This window comes from Nilaparvata lugens, chromosome 5 (assembly GCF_014356525.2).
Source record: "Nilaparvata lugens isolate BPH chromosome 5, ASM1435652v1, whole genome shotgun sequence".
Taxonomy (NCBI): Eukaryota; Metazoa; Arthropoda; class Insecta; order Hemiptera; family Delphacidae; genus Nilaparvata; species Nilaparvata lugens.
The window spans coordinates 64,036,036-64,060,185 of record NC_052508.1 but is presented as its reverse complement, the minus strand read 5'-3'; the positions used below and the strand labels follow the sequence as shown (position 1 = coordinate 64,060,185).

The window sequence follows — 24,150 nt, the reverse complement described above, 5'->3', positions numbered from 1 at the left end:
CTGTATGGATTCATTTTCATAACTCATCATTCATTGAACAATATATTGAACCGAAAGCTCCCATTTTCGACATATTTCAAATGGGAAATTCTATTAATGAAAGGAATAATATATTTATTGTGTAGTAGCGCCAATCATCAAATCCCCTTGCAGCTATTAATTTTTTGTCAATATTTGCAGTAGCGGAAGTTTTCAGAGGATTATAGATTATGTTAATTGAGTAATTCTTTCTGATATGTCAATCATCAATCTGAAATATCGAAAATAACTCACCAATGAAATCTCATCAACATAATCTGTTATTAGTCAAAGATAAATAACAACGTCAAGTTTACCTTGGCTCCCCTGAATTTCACGACTTGATACATCAATAAATAGTGACATTATCATACATATTTTGGCATGAAATCTAAAAATTTCCCTCTCCAGCTAAACATTCTCCTATCGAGGACATTATGTATCCTACTAAATTAAGCGAGCAATTTCTGTATATGGTTATATGGTTATGTCTATGTCCAACGGATCTCGAAAACGGCTCAAACGATTTTCACGAGAATTAGAACATAGTAGGTTTATGATGCAAAAATTCGATAGCACTAGGTCTAATCCCTGGGAAAACTCGCTGAAGGACATGAAAAGGGTGATAATAATTATTCATCCTTGAGAAAAAAGATGATAATTCCGTCGTCTGTCGATAACAGAAGATGCGTGTGCCTGTGTGGAAGAGAGACAGAATTATGTTCAGCTGTGTAATCAATCAGCTTATCTCACGAGAAATATTATCTAGAAATTCAAATCGACTTGATCAAAATAATCTGATTCATTGACATGACATGGTATATCATTATGAATTGGAGTATATTATAATATTCAAAGTTAATAATTATTTTAGAGTTTCAAGTGATTAGTGAGTGTTATTTTGTTATTCAATTTGGTTTGTAAACAATCTAAATTGGAACTTTTTGTTTTCAAATGGTTGGAATGGAAATCGGACCTGAATTCAAGTGTTTGGGACATAACCTACTTTTTGGACTATTTATAGTGTATAAATCAAAATTTGGAGAAGAAACAGTTTTGGGCTGTGCCTGTTAGTCCTTCCCCAATAATTTTATTTATTCATTTATTCGTGGACAGAATCACAAATCATATAAAGATGATTAGGAAGGAACAACAGGCTTGGCCCAAAGCTATTCCATTCCCAAATTTTGATAATTGTAAATTTAAAAGAATTGTTTTCTGTAAATCAATAGATGAATAACAAGCGAAGCTCGATGCCCAGATATTGATTTGTAATGTGGAGACAGATGAAAGATTTTTGTCTGGAATTAATTCATATGTCGGTGAGAAGAATAATTCATCAACATGTAATATGTGATGAAAGTGATATCAGTTACAATCAAATTATGTAAACAATAATAGTTGACGTTCTAATAAACTTGTCTTCATTCTGAAAAGTTGTTTTCCCGCTTTTCCTTGACAGGAGAAAAGCCGCACGTGTGCATGGTGTGCAACAAGGGCTTTTCCACGTCGAGCTCGCTGAACACTCACCGACGCATCCACAGTGGCGAGAAGCCGCATCAGTGTCAGGTTTGCGGCAAGCGATTCACGGCAAGCTCCAACCTCTACTATCATCGGATGACGCATATCAAGGTCAGTTCCTCACAATACTATTCATTTATTTGAGTCGAATTCATTCATCATATTATTAACATTGTCAAGTACCTGATTTTGTCATTGTTATCTCTCCATCCCAGCTACACTTACCTTCTATACCCTACACTACTACTTCTTTTTCTTTTTCTTCTTCTTCTTCTTCTTCTTCTTCTTCTTCTTCTTCTTCTTCTTCTTCTCCTTCTTCTTCTTCTTCTTCTTCTTCTTCTTCTTCTTCTTCTTCTTCTTCTTCTTCTTCTTCTTCTTCTTCTTCTTCTTCTTCTTCTTCTTCTTCTTCTCTTCTTCTTCTTCTTCTTCTTCTTCTTCTTCTTCGTCTTCTTCTTGTTCTACTTCTTTATTTATTTATTTATTTATTTATGGAGACAACAGGTTACCCCCAATGTGTCTCCTTCACAAATACAATAATACAAGATTATCATATTGTTATATAATTTATATAACTAGATTATATAAATAAAGATTTCTACATATAACTTATATAACTACAAGATTTCTATATTGTTATATGGATTATTATATTATATATTCTTCTTCTTCTCGCTCATCTGTAAATGATACATCTCCCTCTTTATTATATATTCTCTTTTTAATATCTCTTCATCTGTTTCTATATCATCATCCACCTCAGTTTCCATGAAAATTCATTTCCGTTTTCATGAGTGTTCGATTCCACCCTGTTTTACATGAAATTCGTATCCACTCCGTCGTCTTTTCATCCTTTGTATTTTCATTTATCCCTCGTTCATAGTTCCCTTATGCTATCCTCACTGTCCTTCTTCACAAACTCTTCTTCTCCCTCTTCTTCTTCCTCCTCTTCTTCTTCTTCTTTTTCCTCTTCTTCTTTTGTGTTCAACTATGTCTCAATGTCCTCTCCTTCTTTTGTGTTCAATTATGTCTCAATGCCGAATTGACAATCATTGTCAACTCACATAATTTTAATAAATTTCAGGCTTGATTGTATTCTAGGAAGAAATGGATACTTCTTGGGTAGTTTAGATGTTTGATATTGTGGTAATTATTCATATCAATTGATAAAAATATGACAATTCCTTTGTATTTTTATTTAAAAAGAACTGGTTAGCTGTGAATATATTTTTCAATAATCCATTTATTTCCAATCTTCTTCTTTGAGAGCGTTAATTGCTAAGAATTTCCGGTATCGATTGAAGAAGTTTAAGAAGGCACTGCATATAAGAGGTATGGGTAAAAGGTGATAGGGTTAGACCATACGGAACGGTCAAGTTCGAAAAAGAATGATGGAGAAAGAAGGTATGATGACGAGGGGAAGATAACGAAAAGAAAGGGTGATAGGGTGAACAGAGAGTAATAAAAAGCGGAGCAGGTAACGATGATCGCGCAAGGAATGCCAGTAGTAATTAATATGCGAGTCGGCAACGTGTAGTAGCATTATAGAGAGGCCCAGTGTGTAGTAGCTAGCATTCATTGGCCTCTCCATAGTACTACTGGTCGATGCTCTAAAAGGAAGCCGCTGGCTACTACTGTCAATTATATCAGCGCCACATATCGACATGCACCTCCCCCCACCCAACACTCCACCCGTACTTAATTAACTGATAAGATTCCCAATCTAACATCACACATGAGATGAGGCTGCAGACAAAAACGAAAAAGAAACAGTCTAGCGGAGGATAAGGTTAAAGAGGATGAAGAAGAGGTGGAGGAGAAGGAGAAGGATGAGGAGAAGAAGAGGAATTGAAGTAGGAGGACGTGCTACATGGACCTCTTTCTCCTCCGTCTGAAATTTGGAAGTTTCTTCTTTCTCCTCATCCTACTCCTCCTCATCCTATTCTTTCATCTTCTCCCCACCTTACTTCTCCTAAGATATAATGGCATTGTCCAAGAAGATAACAGATGGCACCGGAAGCTACAGTAATTGAACTACAAGAATTAGGTGGTGGAGAAGAAGAAGTCATTGGAAGAACAAGTCTAAAGGATCAGTGCATACTGTTTTTGGAGAATGAGAATAAGTAAAAGTGGGAAAAAGATCTTGAAATTACAAGAAATATACACAAGGAATAGAATAAGATTATTGAAACTTATCGAAGTCAATATGAAATGGCTTGTTACCTTACGGTAACCTAATACATAGACTTCGTATACATCTATGATATTCTTCGTTATTTATGTGACGAAATTGAAAATCATGTAAGCTAAGACTAATAATTGCCCCCTTCCTCATTGTATGATTTGATACTGTCAATAGAGAATCTAGATGAGAAAAAATTTTCAAGTAAAATATGAGAGTAAGAGTGATTAATAAAATAAATGAAAAAGAGGTTAGGTTGAATTGAAGTTCTCCTGATATGAATAATAAACATGACGTAAGTAAACTTCATAAGAAATCGTGAGAAAAAGCAAAGGAATAGCTTAAATAAATATTTTCTTATGGTTTGAAAGTGGAAACTTTTAAAACAAGTAGTATAGAACAGGAGAAGGTATGAAGACAAAGGACATAGATTGAGAGGAAAGAGAGAAAATACCAAGGAGTGAATAAGTAGAAGTGAATGTAGAGAGAAGAAGTGGAATTAAAAAGTGACAAAAGAACAACACATATTGATCGCTAAGGGGTATAACTTAGCAGCAACACCATCTAAGTTCGGATGCTTGTTATTGGTCGTTATAATTGGTATTGTAGCTCGGCTCAAATCCATAGATGAAAGCAGTCTTATATCTACGCGTCTATAGATATAAATCTAACCAAGTTGTAGGCGTTAGGTATGCTACTGTCAGTAGTTAGCTACCCCCTACACTATGATTTAAAAGTGTGACCTAATATACAGCCAACGAATATGAAATACATAATAGGTGCATGGTTAGAAAGACGCTTCAACTATATGTATATTCATAGTATAGTGAGATGAAAATAACTGCGATGAGATATATACAGATATGTTGATAATATAGCAATATATTTTCATTTCAGAACGTGCAACGCTTTTTTAATTGAACTCTCAAACAGCTACCAACTGAAACTCAGCTTCTGATTTACATTGAAAGTGTGTGGAGGTGTTTTCGAATGATAATTGATGCAAAACGGAAATGGTGTCATGCTTGAATGTTATCGTGGTATTCATCGGATGAGTTTCATTTCTCACATCAAACTTAGTATTTACGTTTAGTTTCATATTTGGATCTCAAAATAATACAATATTTTCACAATTTATTCACAATTTATTTATATTTATTTTTATTTATATATATTTATTTTACAGTTTTGAGTGCTAAGTAAAAAGAAATTTTGTTATCAATTCAGATCTTAATCTTTCTAAATTCAAAATTAATAATTGTTTCAAGTGTTTGGTGAGAAAATTAGACAAAATTTTATTAAGTGAAGGAAACATAACCTTTTTTCTGGACTATTTTAATAAATCAAAATTCGGGGGAGGAACAGTTTTGGGCTGTGCCTGTTGATCCTCCCCAAATTATTTTAAATAATAATTTTGTATCATTGAATCAATAAAATAATAATAATAATAATAATAATAACAATGCAAATAAAACTAATGTCATTGGAAGATGAAATAATAAGGTAGTCCTTGTGCTATCTTTCTTCCAAATTTTTAGATGACAAAGTCCAAGATAATGTTAGAATTTCATGTGTAAAATTTTGGTCCAAAATAAACATTAAAACTATAAATTTTGAATTTGGATGGCTTAAATTGATAAATTAATTAGAAATATTCCACTCAATTACCACTTTTAACGAATAATATTGAGTTATTTAAGAAATTTGGAACTATTCAAAAATGTATATTGTAAAACAATATTGTTGAACGATGAGGTAATATATTATCTGACAATATTATCAATATTGAACGACGTCTTCAGAGTTATAATTTACAGTTCAATCCGATGACACATTATGATTGTCGATTGGATAATTATTTTCTGAAAATTGATTGATTTTTATCCAATTTTTCTCAGTCAATTGTATAGTACGATGAGGATTAATGGATGATGATTTTAATTATAACATCGATTATTATTCTGGATCATTATTATTATTCATCGCATTTGATACTGGAACCTGAAATATTCAATATGGAAAAAGGCTGTAATATTTTATTGAATAGGTTGGGAGTATCGTATCTTTCATGAATATAATAATTATTACTCACAGATCTAAGCAGCTAGGTTTATTGTTTAATTCATGAATGTTGTAGGGAAATTATTGTAATACGTATAATTATTGCATTTGAATCAATACTAAGATGAGCTCTGGTTCATTTTATTTTCAGCGCATTTCCAATACTATCACACTAAATTTATTCGTATTATACTCTCTTTGTATCAAAGTTCTGTTCGGACTGACTGTGGTTGAAGAGTGATTGAAGAACAAAGTGCTGGGAATCAAGTGATGAGACCATAATTTGGACAAGGACAAAAACCAGAAGAATGATAATCGGAATTCGGCAAAAGGTATTGTCACTCACTGCACCATATGTGAGGACGAGCATTCACGAGAAAGGCGTGATTGATGAAAGCCGGGGACGAAACAGAAAACAAAAAGGAAGAGTGAAAGAAGTAGATGTAGAAGAAGAAGAGAAAGAAAGAGTTGGTTGTTTTTCCCACGCAGATGGTCGGTTGCGAAGGGAATTATGTCGTCGCCATAAATCAGCTGAAAAGCCGCCACCTAAAAAGGCCGATGCTTTAAGGAGTCTACTGCTGATTTCGGGAGCAACATGGGACGATAAAGGTGGAAGAAGGAGAGGGAGAAGAAGTGAGAGAGTTGTAAAATGGGAGATGCATGGGAGAGAGAATCAGAAGACGTAGAAAAGTGAGGATTGGTATGATAGAAGAGGCAAAATAATTCAATTCTTCAATAAAGAGCCTACTGTTGATTACAGGAGCAGCAGGCGAGAGGAATGAAGAATGAAAAGAAGTTGGAAGAAGATAGGTGAAGGTGGCGGAAGTGAGTAGGAGAAGGATAGTGAAGAGGAAGCAGGTGCAACTAAAGAGCACAAGTGAGAGAAATTTGGGAGATGAACAGAAGAAGATGAGAGAGGAATATGTGGAAAGAACGAAGGACAGGGATGTGATAGAGAGGAAGAATGAGAGAATGCAAGAAAAGATAGTGGAAACGGACGAGAAGGAATAAGTAGGTGATTGATTGATTGATTGAGTACTTTATTTATGTAGATTACAATATATACTGGCTTATACACTTATATACAATAGCTTACAATACAGCAAAATTATAGATGAATTCACATAATATAGACTAAGAAAATAATTATTGAACTGTATATGATATGAAAAAGTAATTTGTAATATAATAACTATAGATAATTATATTGTTATGCATCTACATAAATTGGCGGAGCTTTGGACATATCAATGTCCATTCTTCGGAAAGAATATTAAAAATATCCTCCCAACTAACTCTTTACCAAAACCTTATTTTCATTATTTAAACTAAGGATTTATTTATTAATGGAAATATTGTAGATATAGAGGAAGATTGATAGAGAGGAATAGAGAAGTGATAGAGAGGAAGAATGAGAGAATGCAAGAAAAGATAGTAGAGAGGGACGAGAAGGAATAAGTGGGTGTAGAGAGAAACGGGAAAGATAGAAATAAAACAGGAAAGATTCGGGATTTATGAATCAAAGAGAAGACAATGAGTTGTGATTTTAGAAAAGTTATGGGTTGAGATATTTTTGAAGCCAGGGAAAGGGAGGTGGTTTAAATTGATAAGTAGAATGTCAAGTAGTCACATGAGTATAATAATTGTACGAGAAGAGAGACATGGAAAATCATAAGTTGAAGAAGTTATACAAGACAGTTATCAATAGGAGAATAGAATATAAATAAATAAAATAAATAATAAATAAATGTTTATTTCCCAAAAAAATAGAACTACAACATCAATTACACAGAATATTAGATAAATTACATACAATAGTTAGTTACAAAAATTCTTATAATAGGTCTGGAGATCTATGGAGATGAATGGTCTATTAATATACAGAGACAGAGACAGAAACATAGTCGAGAAATACAGTTAAGTGAATTGAATATTATCAAGTATAAGAAAACGTAGAAGATCATGCAGGAAGTGGTAATAACGTGAGAGAAGAAGGATAATAAGAATATAAACAGGAGATAATAAACAAGATGAAATAGGAATGAATGAATAGAAAGGATGGAGGAGAAAACAACAAGTCGAGAACAATACTTGATGGTGTAGAAGAAGAGGTTTGGTAGCAGAAGACACAGACTAAAAATAAATTCAAAGAAGCAGAGTGTTTTCGGTTGAGTCCTCTGGTTGTGATCCATTGGACGAGTCAGGCTGAGGATCTCTAAGAATTTGGACAACAGACATGCCGCTGGAATCATCCATCCTCGTGTGTCACCTGGCACGCCGACTTGCCAAAATTGCAAGTCCAAGTCCAAAAAAACTTGCCAAGTCCAAACTTGATTTCGGTTGAGCACATTGTTGCTACCAAGCCTTGTGCTCAGTATGGACTTCTGAGTTTCCAAGATTTATTTTTAATTTAAAAGAAAGCACTGACCGGGAGAGGAATACTAGGATACTACTTGTACTATTTCTCTCCGAATTTACATTACATAACGTAACATTAATCTCCAATTGTTTCAGAGAACGATTAGAGACGTTGAATTTGAACTACCAAGAGTGAAACTCAAATGTCAATCATGATCGAGAGATATATAGTGTGGTCCATGTTATAATGGCAGTGGATAAAGATAGAAGAATAGCGATGCCGATTCTCTGCATTAATTAATTATATTTCTACACTGTCAAAAACATAATTGTCATCGTTGTGGACCTAGAAAAGGATAGTACCACCGGCTTTGTCGAATGATGGACAAGGATAGCAAAACCAAAGTTGATCAAATACTGTCATTATAACGTGGACCTCACTATAGAATATTATCAGGTATCAGCATAGAATGAACATATTGTATTGTATTGTTAACATGTAAACATATATATGTATATGTACAGATGTATATTGCATAGCTATCCTCTGGCATTAGTAGCAAATGTGACTATTATATTATGCTTCAATCGATCGGCATTTACAATATTCTGACTAAGGTTTGTAGGTTTGTACTTTAGTACTGAACGACTCATTACCAATAATAATGTGAATACGATAACATTGCCATGAAAACGTTTCACAAGCTAGAATAGACCTTTAAAGTCATGGTTCAACATGATTTCAAGCAGAAATCAGCTACTGTTACGGGATTATCATCTAGAGATAAGCTGACATTTCCTTGATATCTGTTATCATAACTTGAGGCTTGTTCCTAGATATCCAAGTAATATATAGAGTTGCCCAGTGCCCAGATGGATGTAGATAGATATATAGAGGTGCCTGGGATTGATGTGTCACTACCATGCACCAAGACGTAATAAACATTACAAGTCGGCCAACATTACATTTATTAGCACACTGGGAATTGTTTTCACAAGACGTTTAATTGTGGCGGACAATGGAACATTTGTGCAACAACTTACACAGATTGCCTGCTGATACATTATCGTTTCAAACAGAAGTGAAACAGTAGCTTAATAGTCCGCGATCGCTCTGTAAACGACGTAATAGATCACTTCAAACTGCGTACTTCCCAACTGAACTTGCTTCAGGCAATTGCATGTAGACTAGGTTGTGGGTGGGGGTGTAGGGGGAGGGGTAGGGGGAGAGTGTTTATTAGAACATTAGTGCTACTTGTAGATGAATGGTTGTTGGCTTAGGTAAGGAGGAAAGCTTGAGAGAAATGAAATTGTAGTGGTTTTTGTCGGCTCAGTACATCCGTTTCGATTTTTCTACTGACTATTTTTAGGTAGTAAGGCCTACTTAGAAGAGATGATGCATTTCTAAATATGTAAACTTCAATATTAAATGTATAATTCTATCATTTGTATGAATATTAACAATATTTGACAACCAACTACTACTTGTGAGCAAGTATTTGTAATCCAGTTTCCAGTTTTGTTCATTTGGTGATTTTTGTGGTTTTTGTCGGCTCAGTACATCCCTTACGATTTTTCTGCTACTGATTGTTGAGGTAGTAATTCCTACTTAGAAGAGATGATTCATTTCTAAATATGTGAACTTCAATATTAAATGTATAATTTTATCATTTGTATGGATATTAAAATATTTGACGACCAACTACTACTTGTGAGCAAAGATATTTGTAATCTAAATATATTTTAGAGCTGTGAATAACAAATAGTGAGTAGGTTTTTGATTTTGTATTCAAATTTTCTAAATAAGTGCAATATTTCTAAAGTTTTTAATTTATTGTGATACATTTAGAGTATAAAATCAACTTTCAAAATTCAAAATTTTAAATCATCATTTCTAGACCGAAAATCAAGTGACGAAGCAGTGTGTGACTATATAACCTTATCTTTTGGACAACATTAACATTTTGTCAAAATTTTTGGAGAGAAATAGTACAGGCTTAGCCTAGTTTTTCCTCCAATGTCATAATTGTATTATGATTATAGTATTTTATACAATAAATAAATAAATCCAGTTTCCAGTTTTGTTCATTTGGTGAATATTGATTTTATCCAATCTCTATTTCCGCTTCATTTCATCAATTTATGACATCACATTTTCAGATAAATGTTAATTTTTTTCGACACTGCAGTTTCTCAACCTTCATTTCTACTCCATTTCATCGATAATTTGATGCATTTATTTATTTGAATAACTATTAATGACTGGGGAAGAAACAACAGGCTTAAAGTTCAAAACTGTTCCTTCCCCAGATTTGAATAGAAATTGTTCAAAAATAGGTTTTGTTTACACTTCATGATTTTTGTCCAATTTTGAGTCCGAAATATTTATAAACTAGGAATTTAGAATTTAGAAAAGTTGAAAACCAAATTGAATAAGAATACTTCACTAATAACTGAAATAGTTATTTGTGCAACTAGTGCGCAAAGTGACAGTTTGCTGCCCCGAGGCGAGTGCGGATTAATGGTTTCTTGAGTGCAGCAAACGAACTTTGCGCAAGTATTTCACATTAAATTTTTCCTACAGTTACCATTGAATATGAAAAGTGGGTGATTATGGGTAAAATCCCCTGAAATCCATCAATTGTTTTTCTGTGTAATTTTATCAATAATAAAAACCTTAAATTATTTAAAATTAAATAATAATAATTAAATTAATCAAGTCACATAATGGCAAGGCAACGCCGTTCTCCACTGTCATATTATAACGTGGACCTCACTGAACCACAGTCAGTGTTACCAACTTAATTTTGATTTTCCTGCACCGGTGCTCCATATAACCTACTAACTATTTTGCATTGTCATGCTGCAAATCTGGAGTACGCAAAGTAATACTTTGCGCACTAGAGCGGAAAAGTGATTCTTTGCAGCCTGCAATCAGTGCAGAAATGGTCACTTTTCAAGGTATCTGTAGGAAAATACTGTATCAATTATTGAAAATTTAAAAACTTGAAAGAAACTCAAATTGAGTCAATCCCATTACAATAATCTTATCTTACACAATAATATCACAGAATCAATAATTCAGTGCATTTCCAGTGTGTATTCGAATCCCAATGATACTCATTCCCCAAAATTTGAGAATATCGAAAGGAAGAGAATGAGGATCTCTTAAAGGATTCAGTAAATCCATTCCAATTCCGGTAACTACCCACATTAAAATAGCCGGTAGGAGCCACATCTTAGAACACATTCCAGAAGCCAAACCAGAACGAATAGCATTTCGATAAGAGATCTTCCTCCTCCTTCTCTACCGCCTCTTCTGCTCCCTCATCCCGTTCGCTCCTGGACACCTCTCATATTGGCAGAGGCGGCAACAGAAAGAGGCTGAAGAAAAGAAGACAGGAAGAAGAAGAAGAAGGAGAAGAAAACTGTTGCATGCCTCCGTATCTTTCGTCTAGCCCCAGCGATTGACGTGCCTTTGTATTATTCTCACCAATAGGTTTATTCTTCTTGAACTCCTTCTACTTGATCATCACCAGCTAGCATCTTCAGTATCTTTGACTCCTCTTCTCCTTTCCTTCCTTCAGTGGAAAAGAATCACTACTGTTTATTTCAACTGTTTTCTCATTCACTGTTTACTTTTGTAATCGAAGATCTTATTTTCCTGCATTTTCTGTCCTATCACATCTAATGTTCTCCACTAGTTCATTTCCACATCCAATTTTCTTGTTTCTTCACTTGCTCTCCAACCTGTACTTTCTCACTGTATCTTTTCCTTCTAACTCTTCTCACCTTAGCGTACTATCTTGCCCTCGTTTTACAAATTTAGCTTATCTTCACTAACGTTCCATCTAAAACATACTGAACGGATGTGATTGCTCCAGTATTGGATATTCTTCAATAGATTCAGATTCAGATTCAGAGAGACTCTTCTTTCATTGATACATTTACTTCCTTCTTCGTTCTCTCTTCTCTTTCCATTTACTATTTTAGCATCCTTTTTTCCACCATTTACTTTTCATTATTCCTTCTCATTGACCCTTCGTTGTACACTTCATTCAATTTGATTTGAAGTATTTTGTATCGATTTCAAAAACTGCTATTTCCTTCTCCTCATATTCCTTCATTTTTCTAATGTTCTTTTTCAAACTATATTCGGTTATTCTCTGCATTTACTCTTCTTTATCCTGAATAAATTTGCTATTCTCATCATGCTGTCCATCTCCCTGTATAATTCTCACAATTTCATCAATCCATATTGTTTCATTTTTTGTATAGTTTAGAAGTTGATATTGTGGTAATTATTCATGTTGAATGAAAAAGACTGAGAAATTGTCAAAAAACCACTGATTTAATTTGACTTAAATCAGTGGTTTTTTGACAATTTCTCAGTCATTTTCATTCAATATTGTTTCATCCTTATTCTCTCATTTGATTTCTTCATCGTTACCTACACCTTCCACAGCATGATGAACCTCCTCCTCATTTTCTTATTTCCTTGTTGTTCTCTTCGCTCAAAACCCAATAAACCACAACTCCTCATCCGATAGATAATAAACGCTTTTAAAAATTTACAACCATACCGGTAAGCTTCTCCCATAACTCCCTCATACTCCCATCTATCTCCCTCCTTCTCTCTCCTACATCATTCATATCACTTCTCGATATTCCTCCACCTCCGCTCATCCTTTTTCTCTCTCTATTTTCCTCCATCATTCACCGCTTTATCCTGGCTCTAGATCTTGCACCCTTTTCTTGTCTGAGTTCTGCCTTGGTTACCCTCGGGGCTTTTCCTGTGTTTAAAAGCCGCGCCTTGCTTCTGTACTATATATTTAATCCTAACATAGTCTACCGAATATAGTTATATCAGCTCAGATATACACTTAGGAATATAGATATATTTATAGTTTAAAAGTGTGCTACCCATAATACAGCGGCAGAAGTATGCTATACCAGCATATAAGAACACTTTGGGCGAACAAATAAAGGTATACAAGACATGTTAGATTGTAGAATATAAGTTGGAGATATAGTTATAATTTATGTTGTTGCCCATAATACAGCAGCAGTCACTATTCAGGCAGCATTGGCAAGAGCGAACACAGCACTGCCTTCTGTTGGCTGCCGTGTAATAACAGTAGTCAATTCATTCAGTAACGCTTCTAGTCTTCTACTTCTTGTTTTTCCTCTCATGCTTCGTCCAGTTTTTCCTACCCACATTCTTCCTATTTGCCTTTTTCTTCTTCTCTTTTTACCCCCCCTCCTTCTCACTCTTCCTCCTCTTCCTCAGTCTTCTTAATATCACATTTTCCTACTTTTCATTCTTCTTCTTTCCAATCTTCTTCTGATTTTCCTGCCATCCCCTTTTATACATCTCCAATTGTTTCTCAATCCAGCTTCTTGTTTCAAGCTGTTTTTCTGTTTTCCATTTTCAATTGAGTTTATTCCTTCTCACTTTTCTCCCCATTTTAATATTCCAAACTTCATGTTTTAATGATCATCATTATCTTTCTCTGGCACTTATATTCCCTATTACTCTGCACTACTTTGACCCCCTCTTCTAGTTGAATTCATCTTTCTCTTTTGCTTTTTTCATCGACTGTTCTATCCCTTTTTCTATCGTTTGTTTATTCTCTTCAGTCCCTATCCCAGATACACTCATCTATATTATACAACTTCCTCACTATTCATACATACATCTCTGGTATTCGCAACCGTAGTGAGAGCTACTCGTATTCATTTAAAAATTAAAAAAGCAAGCCAAAGTACCTTTTTTCGGTATTTTTTCGGCTCTATTTCATCCATATTATTCATTCATGCATATTTATGAATTTATTGAAATCAAGTTGGTACTTTGATCTTTAAATTTTCTCAAATATCTCTAGTTTTCCTATTCTGTCATGCTTCCAGCCTCTTTTCTCCATATTCTTTTGGTAGAGAGTTAGTAGGAAGGATATTTTGAATACTCCTTCCGAAATATGTCTCCTTTTTTATGAAGAAGAATAACAATATTATCTATAGTTATTCCAAAGTTCTTTTTCCATATCATATACAGTTCAATAATAATAATTATTTGTTTAGTCTATATTATGTAAATTCATCTATAATTTTGCTGTATTGTGAGCTATTGTATATAAGTGTATAAGCCAGTATTGTAATCTACATGAATACAGTACTCAATCAATCAATCTTCTTCCTCCTCGCGATGTTCTCTTTCTATATTGAATAGTTCACTCCTCACCTTTTGAGTCCCACTCTCCTCTGTTTCCCATCTATTCTTTGCTTGTTCTTCTTCATCATCATTCTTCTTCTTCTTCTTCTTCTTTTTCTTCTTCTTCTTCTTCTTCTCCTTCTTCTTCTTCTTCTTCTTCTTCTTCTTCTTCTTCTTCTTCTTCTTCTTCTTCTTCTTCTTCTTCTTCTTCTTCTTCTTCTTCTTACCCTACTACAGTCTTTCTCATATCTCACTACGCCTCCTCTTTCTCCTTTCGTCTATCCTTCTTCCTGTTTTCCTATCTTCTCTATTTTCCATCTCGTCTTCGTTCGTTGCTGAACAGCACGCATCGGATAAATAAACGGTGTTGTAAATTTGGAGCGTTGGATCGGTAAGGCAGTGGCAGTGGCAGTGGCAGTGGCAGTGGCAGGGCTGGACATTGTAATTGGTGGCATATTATTTAGGAGCGGAAGCTTATCACGCCAATGCTTCCAGCCACTGGAGTCCACAGAGACCACTACCTACTACCAGATAAACTAACCATTCTTGTTGATCTATGCTCCTTTTTCTCTCCTCCTTCTCTCTTTCCTATGCTTCTCATAAAGCTCCATTGAGCTACATGGTCTCTATAAAATAATATTAGATCTTTATTGGTAAATCATAAGATCCTAAACTCATAATCGAAGTAATCAAAATTATAAATGTCTGGTTAGTATGTAGTTTGGACTCAAAATTGGACAGAAATTACAGGAAAAAAGCATACCGTAACCTATTTTTGGACTATTTCTACCAAAAAAGGAACAGTTTTGTGCTTTGAGCCTATTGCTTCTTTCCCAATCATTCATAATGAGTTAGGAATTGAAATTCATTGATGACAGCTGTGAATAACAAATAGTGAGTAGGTTTTTGATTTTGTATTCAATTTTTTTCAAATAAGTGCAATATTTCTTAAGTTTTTAATTTATTGTGATACATTCTGTGATTCATTTAGAGTATAAAATCAACCTTCAAAATTCAAAATTTTAAATCATCATTCCTGGACCGAAAATCAAGTGACGAAGCAGTGTGAGATTACATAACCTTATCTTTTGGACAACATTAACATTTTATCAAAATTTTTGGAGAGAAATAGTACAGGCTCAGCCTAGTTTTTCCTCCAATGTCATAATTGTATTATGATTTTAGTATTTTATACAATAAATGTAATGAAATGAAATGGAATGAACGAAATTATATTTCATCTATGGATGTATGAACAAATAAAAATGACCATAAAATTAATTCTACATGTTGCTTTTTCAGTCATTTTTCTACTTCTTGTTACTAGTTTCCTCTCAACACACTCTTTCCCTACCTCATGTAAATTTTCCTAATTTGAATTCACAATCAATATTTCCTTTTAACTATATCTTCAATCAAAATCTTCTTGTGAATTTCTATTCTATAAATTCTTGTTATCAGTTTATTCTTAACACATTTTTCTCCTTCCTCATGTGAATTCTCCCAATTTGAATTCACATTCAATATCCATGTTATTTCCATTCCCATCATTTTTCAAACGTTTTTTCCGAATCCTTCCCGTCACATCTTTATTATCCTATTCTATAATTTTCTAGAAAGAGATAGAATAAAGGATTCAAGATGAAACGGAAAGAGGGATGGAGTGAATAGAAATTCTAGAGAGGGAAAGAGGTCAGAGTAATGTGTTGATGGTATATAGAAACATGAGGATATCATACGAGAATTACTCTGATATACGTTCATTTCTCACTTGATTGAGATTGCGTTTTCAGAAAAATCACATCAAAATTAATGTACCAATCCCTCAAATCAGCCACAGAGTTTGCAAGTTGATAATTTCAAATGCAATCTTGTATTAGACAATAATTAATTTCTTCTCACTTCGCATGAATCAATCATCTTAATTGAATAACTAATCGTAATACATATTGAAACGTCCAGTAGAAGTCTTTCAACAATATAATGTTACCCTAGTACATGTCTGCACAGCTCCACAAGTGATTTGTACCACTATGGAAAACATAAAGGAACCCCAGATTATAAAGGAGTAGCTGAACTGTTCTTCAGAGAAAAATGCTGAACATAAAACGCCTGAACTTATTAGAACTGGATCAAGAAATCTTCATCAGAACACACACATACTCTTCAAGCACCTTTTTATCTTTACTTATCGTTCTTTCTTCTTTCTTCTCCGCCGACTTCTCCCTCTTCCCCTCTACTTCTTTCTCATCCACTCCTCCGTGTTTACCCAGGACGTGACTAGTAGCAACAGCATCTCTCGGGTCCTGACTAAATAATCTCTCCGGTCGTCTCTCTAAGTAAGTGCAGTAGGGCATTACTTATTACTCTCCTTTCCACTCTTCCTTCTTGTTCTCTTTCTTCTTCGTTTTGTCCTTCATTTTCTTCCTCTTTGGTGGCATTCAGCGCCGGCGCAGTGGAAGCAGCAGCAGCAGCAGCAATTGACTACTGCGTCGCAATCGAAGCGTGAAAATATAAGGTTTTGATCGCTTCTGCTACTTTATCTTAAGACTGTAGTTACTGCTTCTGCTTCGATCAATTCCAGCCTTCTCTTCCACTATCTCTCTGTTTTTGGAGACTGGTGACTGGTGTGTACAAAAAAATTTTTAGATTTCAGAGGACTTGAGAAGATGACGTTTAGACGTGTATAGTGAGGTCCACGTTATAATGACAGTATTTGATCAACTTTGGTTTTGCTATCCTTGTCTATCATTTGACAAAGCCGGTGGTACTATCCTTTTCTAGGTCCACAACTATGCCAATTATGTTTTCGACAGTGTAGAATTATAACTAATTAATGCAGAGAATCGGCATCACTATTCTTCTATCTTTATCCACTGCCATTATAACGTGGACCCCACTATAAACTTCAGAGGAAGACGTTAATCAAATACAATAGATCGTTTTAATGGATCATGACTCTCTAAATTGAACATCATTGGAGAGTATTGTCAAAATAATGGAGATAAGTTACTGATACAAAATAGTTATTTGTGCAACTAGTGCGCAAAGTGTCAGTTTGCTGCACCGAAAGAAACGTTTACGCCCGAGCCGTAGGCGAGGGCGGAATGGTTTCTTGAGTGCAGCAGAGGAACTTTGCGCACGTATTTCACATTAAGTTTTTCCTACAGTTACCATTGAATATGAAAAGTGGGTAATTATGGGTAAAATTGCCTGAAATGCATCAAATGTTTTTCTGTGTAATTTTATTATTGATAAAAACCTTAATCCTAAAATCCTAAAGTCCTCGTTGTCCTTGGTTATAATATATAATGAATAATAATTAGCGCGTTGTGCTTCGTTGCACCTCTGCTCACTATAGCAGCCACAGCAGTCACTGTTACCAACTTCATTTTGATTTTGCTGCACTGTTGCTCCATATAACCTACTAAGTATTTTGCGTTGCCATGTTGCAAATCTGGAGTGCAGAAAAATTTTTCCCGCACTAGAGCGGAAAAGTGATTCTTTGCGTTCTGTAATCAGTGCAGCAATGGCCACTTTTCAACGTAACTGTAGGAAAAAATAATATTACACTAAAAATACACTACAAATCACCCCTTTATCCTCTGTTTTTCCATCTTCCTCCCACTTCACCAACTGTAATCCATTTTACATAACCCCTCTATTTCCAGCTTCCCAATTCTACTTTTTTCAGTGCAATGCATTCTATTCTCCTCCAAAGTATAGCCTACCCTATCATCTAGTTCTACTTAATTTCTACTCCCTCAACTGTCACTTTTCCCTTCTTCATCATATTTTCTTTTCAACATCTCTATCTCTATCCATATCCAAAGCTTATCATCATCCAAATCTTGAAATCCATAACCGTTCTACAAGAAATTCATATCCACTCCGTGCTCTTTTCATCCTATTTTTATCCCTTTGAATTCTTCTTTATTCCTCGTTCATCGTTTCTGTGTGTTATCCTTACTGTCTCTATTCACCACCTCTACTTCTTCTTCTTCTTCTCCTTCTCCTTCTTCTCCTCTCTCTCTCTCTCTCTCCTCTCTCTCTCTCTCTCTCTCTCTCTCTCTCTCTCTCTCCTCTCTCTCTCTCTCTCTCTCTCTCTCTCTCTTCTCTCTCTCTCTCTCTCTCTCTCTCTCTCTCTTCTCTCTCTCTCTCTCTCTCTCTCTCTTCTCTCTCTCTCTCTCTCTCTCCACTTTCTTCTTCTTCTTCTTCTTCTTCTTCTTCTTCTCTTCTTCTTCTTCTTCTTCTTCTTCTTCTTCTTCTTCTTCTCTTCTTCTTCTTCTTCTTCTTCTTCTTCTTCTTCTTCTTCTTCTTCTTCTTCTTCTTCTTCCCATTCTTCACTCTCAATCTCTCTCTGGAGTGATCCGTGGTCTAGTGGATAGAATGCTTGCTTAGCAGCATAGAGATCCCGGGTTCAAACCCTCTCATAGCCAAAAGTTTTTTAACCAGATCACTCTTGTGTTATCGGATGGGCACGTTAAACTGTCAGTCCCGGCTGAAGTATGACAGTCGTAAGGCCCATTGACGGCTTAAATTATATATTCAGGCGGAGGGACCTTCCCGCGAGGGAGTCACCACCAACCAAAGACATAAGAATTTACTTTTTTTCACTCTCTCTCTCCCTCTCACTCTCTCTCTCTCTCTCTCTACTTTCTTCTTCTTCTCTTCTTCTTCTTCTTCTTCTTCTTCTTCTTCGTCTTCTTCTTCGTCTTCTTCTTCGTCGTCCTCTTCTTCTACTTCTTTTTCTCTTTCTTCTCTTTTTCTTCTTTTTCTTTTTCTTCTTCCTCTTCATCCTTTCCTTCTTGTTCGTATCCTTTTTTTGTGTCTTCTGTATGTTAGCCGTTTGGTCACGCACGCTTAGCAGACTCTCCAGACAGTGGACCTTGCTTTTCGACACAAGGCTGTAATGTAACAACAACAGCAGCACCAATTATGTAATTACCTAATCATCCCTTTCCTCCTTCATCTCTTCCTCCTCCTCCTCCTCCTCCTTCTCCTCCTCATCCTCATCCAGGTTAACACGAGAGGCTTCTTCTTCTCCTCCACTTGGACACAGCATTTCACGCAATAAAAAACCGGCCGGCTTGATTGGATCCTAACCGTTCAACTGAGTCTAGAGATAAGCTCAGATAAAGGGTGATGACCAAAAACTAACTAAACAGGATGAATCTATGGTACTATCATAGAGAAACAATAGCGTAAGTAGATATCTCATGGTATAGGGCGTTTATGTTATGTCGCAACTTTCACTGTTATCTCAAGCCGATTACTGTCAATTATTGTCGATTATTACTGATTTGACCGTGTAAGATTGTATGAACGGCACAATACGAGAGACTACCAGCGTCATAAAGCTTCACGGGAAAGAACTACGTGGATTATCAGCTTGAGATAACAGTAAAACTTGCGACATAAACGCCCTATACCATGGGATATCTACTCATGCTATTGTTTCTCTATGGTACTATGTTGTGTATTCATTGAGAGTGATCCGTGGTCTAGTGGATAGAGTGCTTGCGTAGCAGCATAGAGATCCCGGGTTCGAACCCCTCTCATTACCAAAAGTTTTTTAACCAGATCACTCCCGTGTTATCGGATGGGCACGTTAAACTGTCGGTCCCGGCTGAAGTATGACAGTCGTTAGTCCCATTGACGGCTTAAATTATATATTCAGGCGGTGGAACATTCCCGAAAGGGAACTCCCCACCAACAAAAGCCATACGAATTTATTTTTTTATTGAGAGTCAAAATTATATTGATCAATATGAATAACTTCAATAATGAATCAATAATGAAAACACATTCGTATAATTCGATCGTCTTGAGTTTTCTGTTGAGAATTACTATTAGACCACATTCTATTTCCTCTTTCACTACTTCTCTTTCTTCTTCTCATCCTTGTGCTCATCATTCTCCTACCTTTCTTCTTTTCACTTCTCTCCCTCCTTCTGTTCATCACTGTCCAAACTCTACCACGTCAAGAAATAAAAGTGACCTTATTTTATTCTATTCACTTCTCCATCATAATTCCCTACTAATTTTTCTGCATCTCCTGTTCCCATCTTCTTCCTTTTCTACTGTCTTTCTCGATTTTCTGTTGTACTGCAACCCCAATTACCGACCAGTCTACCACAGAAGCACTAATGACTTGATTTCAATTGTCTCAGCAGCAGCTGTAGAAACAACAGAAGAAAAGTAAATATTTCTATTGTGGCGCGTTTAACGACTAGCTTTATTACAGTTTTGACGTTATTAGCGGCGGATTTTGTTTCAAAATTACATGAATTATGATCGGTTGATGTGCGCACGCTCGTAAAGTGACTTACTGCCTCATCATTGAAAAGGAGAAGTGGAATAAGAGAGAGTGAAGGAAGAGGATATATGGAGAAAGAAGGAGAATACAAAGATATTTCAGTGGAAATTGGAATGAAACAAGAGTCAAGATTAGTTTCCACAAGACTTGTGACTGATACTAGTAAACAAGTACTTGTAACTGAGAAAAACACTAGTATCGTGAAAAGATGACAAAATGCTCGAGCTTTGCATATCATCATCATGTCGAATCCCAGCCGGGGCAAGATATTTTTCTCGGGCCACTCCCGTGTTTTGGATGGACACGTTAAGCCGTCGGTCCCGGCTGCCTAAAAAGCAGTCGTTAGGTCATGTCAGAGGCCCTGAAATTGATCAGTTGCGACCTGAAAACTCTGACACCAGACCTGAGCCAGCCAGGTCACACGATATTATTATTATTTTTTATCATCATGTCATTATCAACATTAATCATCATCAATCATCATCATCATCATCATGTTGCAGATTCAATGGCAGGATCGAGAATCATATCACTACAAAACATATAATATTATTGACTTCAAATATCAAGTTTCCCACCTGTTGAAAAAAATCTCCTGTCGAAATCCCGTATACCCGTTTTTATTACTTTACTTTTTGGCACACTGAATCTAAATATTAATATATTGGACAAGGTGTCACATTTTGATTGGAATCATCCAACAACCAACATAGAACTCACCATCGTGCTCTGCTTTTGAAGCGATTTTTTTTGGAATGGTGATAAAAAGTACAGTCCTACCATAATAAAGTGCTAGGAGCTAGTTTTAGCTTGTTATCTGGAATAATAAAGATAAGCCGAGTTTTATTCTGTACCACATTACTGTATTTTTGCTCGCACTCAACAGCTACTGTTTTATTACTTCTTGCAGTGGCTACCAGAAAAGAAAAGGATGAAGAAGAAGAAGTTGTAGAAGAAAAAAGAGAGATGAATAAAAGAGGAATGCGATCCAATTAGAGAAATCTGTTGGCAGAAAGAAAGTGATAAAAAAGGTATATGGACAAGGACAACACTATTAGCCAGCAGCCATACAGATAGGCTACCTGTGAACCACGGAAAAAGAAATCAAAGACCTTCGATTTTGAAATCCACGTTTTCAAAATCGGCACCTTTGTCAGAGTCGTAAGTTGTGCACCTTTCTGTGGATTTTTCTTGTCCGTTTTTTGCTTCTTCTTCTAGTTACTGAAGCGGAGTAGGATGAGAGAAGGTGGGAAAAAAGAAGGATTTCTTCTTTCATCTTCTCTGTGAGGTGGGAGAAGGTGGAGAAGCAGGAGGATGATATTATTTGATATTTGACACACCACTAAGAGATTCATCTTAACCCAATTATGTTATAGATTCTTCTCTTGGGAACCATATACCATTCTATTTTGTCTTTTCCTTCTTCTAAATGCTCTTCCTCTCATGTTATATATTATTCCTCTGTTAAGGACTGTCACTCTATCTCCTTATCACATCTTATTTTGTCTCCTTCCTCTCCTAATACCCTTCTTAGTCTACTTCTTCTTCTTCTTCTACTTCTCTCACTTCTCTCCTCCCCCCGTTGTCTTTCTTCTTTATTCCTCCTATCTTTCTCCTGTAATCATCGCTCTCCTCCGCCACCTTCTCCTTCGCTATTTTCTCCTTCTTCCTGTTCTCATTCATCTCCAATGCCTCTTCTTGTTCGTATTTCATTTTTTCTCTCTCTTATTTCTCCTTTATATTACTTACAATAGTATATTTCGCACCTAGGGCCGAAAATGAGATATTTCCGGCTCGAAATCGGTTTTTAAGTCGGAGGCCGTAGGCCGAGGACTAGAAAAGATTGAGAGCCGGAAATACATTTTTGCCCTTGGTGCGAACGTTATTTTTCGCCACACTGAAAAATAAACAATATATATATGAGACTAATAAGTATTCTCATTGTCTACTATAAGCACTTCCGAAAGCAAAAGTGGAAGGTCATAGCTCTAGCAAATCTGAGGTAATCTGAATGAATATCAAGAAATTGTCCAAGTATTTTTATTTTTTATTCTGATTTGTCTAAATAACCTAAAAGATTATGTTCAATTATGTAAGAGGTTGAGTTTATACTTTTTATTCTTCCAAATGACAATAAGATGATATTATTATAAATGTTTTAATTATTGAATGATAAACACAAATAATGAAAAGTTTTTGATCAGCTGGTTTATCACACTTGAAAAAGTTTTTGATCAGCTGTTTTAGCACACTTGAAATTTGGCCAATCTGATGTGATCTGAATGTCAATGGAAGTTTAGGTTAGACGTTCTATCCTTCTCTGAAAATCTAATTATTTGAATAGTTTATAATATATATCTTATCTGTATTTTATTCATTTAAATAAAATGATAGTATATTATTACAGAATACTTTATTGAATTCTAGAAGCATAAAATGATTCCGTTTATCCACCATGTTCCGTGACAAACGCTTTACTAGGAAGTTTGAGGTTAGATTCTATTATACTCTGAAAATTGAATTTGAATAGTTTATATATAATATCTCATTTGTATTTTATCCATCCAAATAAAATGATAGTATCTTATTGCAAAAACTTTATTCAATTCTAGAAGCATAAACTGATTCCGTTTCATAAACTATTTTGTAAACAAGTTCACATCAAATCAGAATCAGCTGACTTCAAGGTTATTTTACAGCCCTAGGGCCGTAAAAATTTTACCGGCCTGGTCAGAAAACAATCACTTTCGGCCCCCATATGACGCACGTAAACCAGCTCATTACATCCAAGTGGGGCGAAAAATTCAATTTCACCTTTGCTCTTTCAATTTTGTTTGTTTTAGTCTCTATCTTCCAATTATTCCCTTCCTTTTCGTCTTCCTTGGTTTCATTTCCTTATCTGCTTCTTCTTCTCATATCTATTTCTCTCCTTGCATTTTTATCCTCCACCTATTATCAAGTACTCTGACTTCTTTTATTCACTCACTTCTTCTTGTTCTTATTCTCTCTCACTGCTAAAGTTGTCTCACTTCCTCTTCTTCCATTTCTCTTATAATTGTTTCACCCTATTCCTCTTTTTCTTCTCTTCTACTGTTCATAACTTCATTCATTCTATTGATGATCTTCTCCCTTCGTCTGAATACTAAAGGAAAAGGGAAGTTACACATTTGACATATCAATAAAATGCTTTTTGCTCTCTCTATCTTTCTCTGCCTCTCATCAGACCCGCGATTCAAGTGAGCATCAATCCAAACATTCTACGAGCTCAGTCAACTTTTGCGGCCGGCATGTTTTGTCGGTCAGGTGTCACAAGTGAGAGAAGAAGAGAGAATGAACAGGTGAAGGAGGGAAGAAAGTAGACAGGTGATGGAGTCGAAGAAGGGTAGGTAGTAAATGATGAAGGACAGGAGGTTGGTTGTCAATTTCAAAAACAGTCAATACATTGGAAACAAAAATTTTAGTACTGGAAACAGCATTACCATA

General features: G+C 35.4%; 1 protein-coding gene across 2 annotated transcripts in view; it reads left to right on the top strand.

Annotated features, from left to right (window-relative positions):
• LOC120351476 (zinc finger protein 829-like) overlaps positions 1-24,150 on the top strand; it is a 221,931-nt gene that overhangs the window by 102,510 nt on the left and 95,271 nt on the right. For both annotated transcript variants that reach the window (XM_039429022.1, XM_039429021.1), the window contains exon 5: positions 1,481-1,650. In XM_039429022.1, coding sequence (XP_039284956.1) covers positions 1,481-1,650 — 170 coding nt within the window. The remainder of the gene's footprint in view (positions 1-1,480; positions 1,651-24,150) is intronic.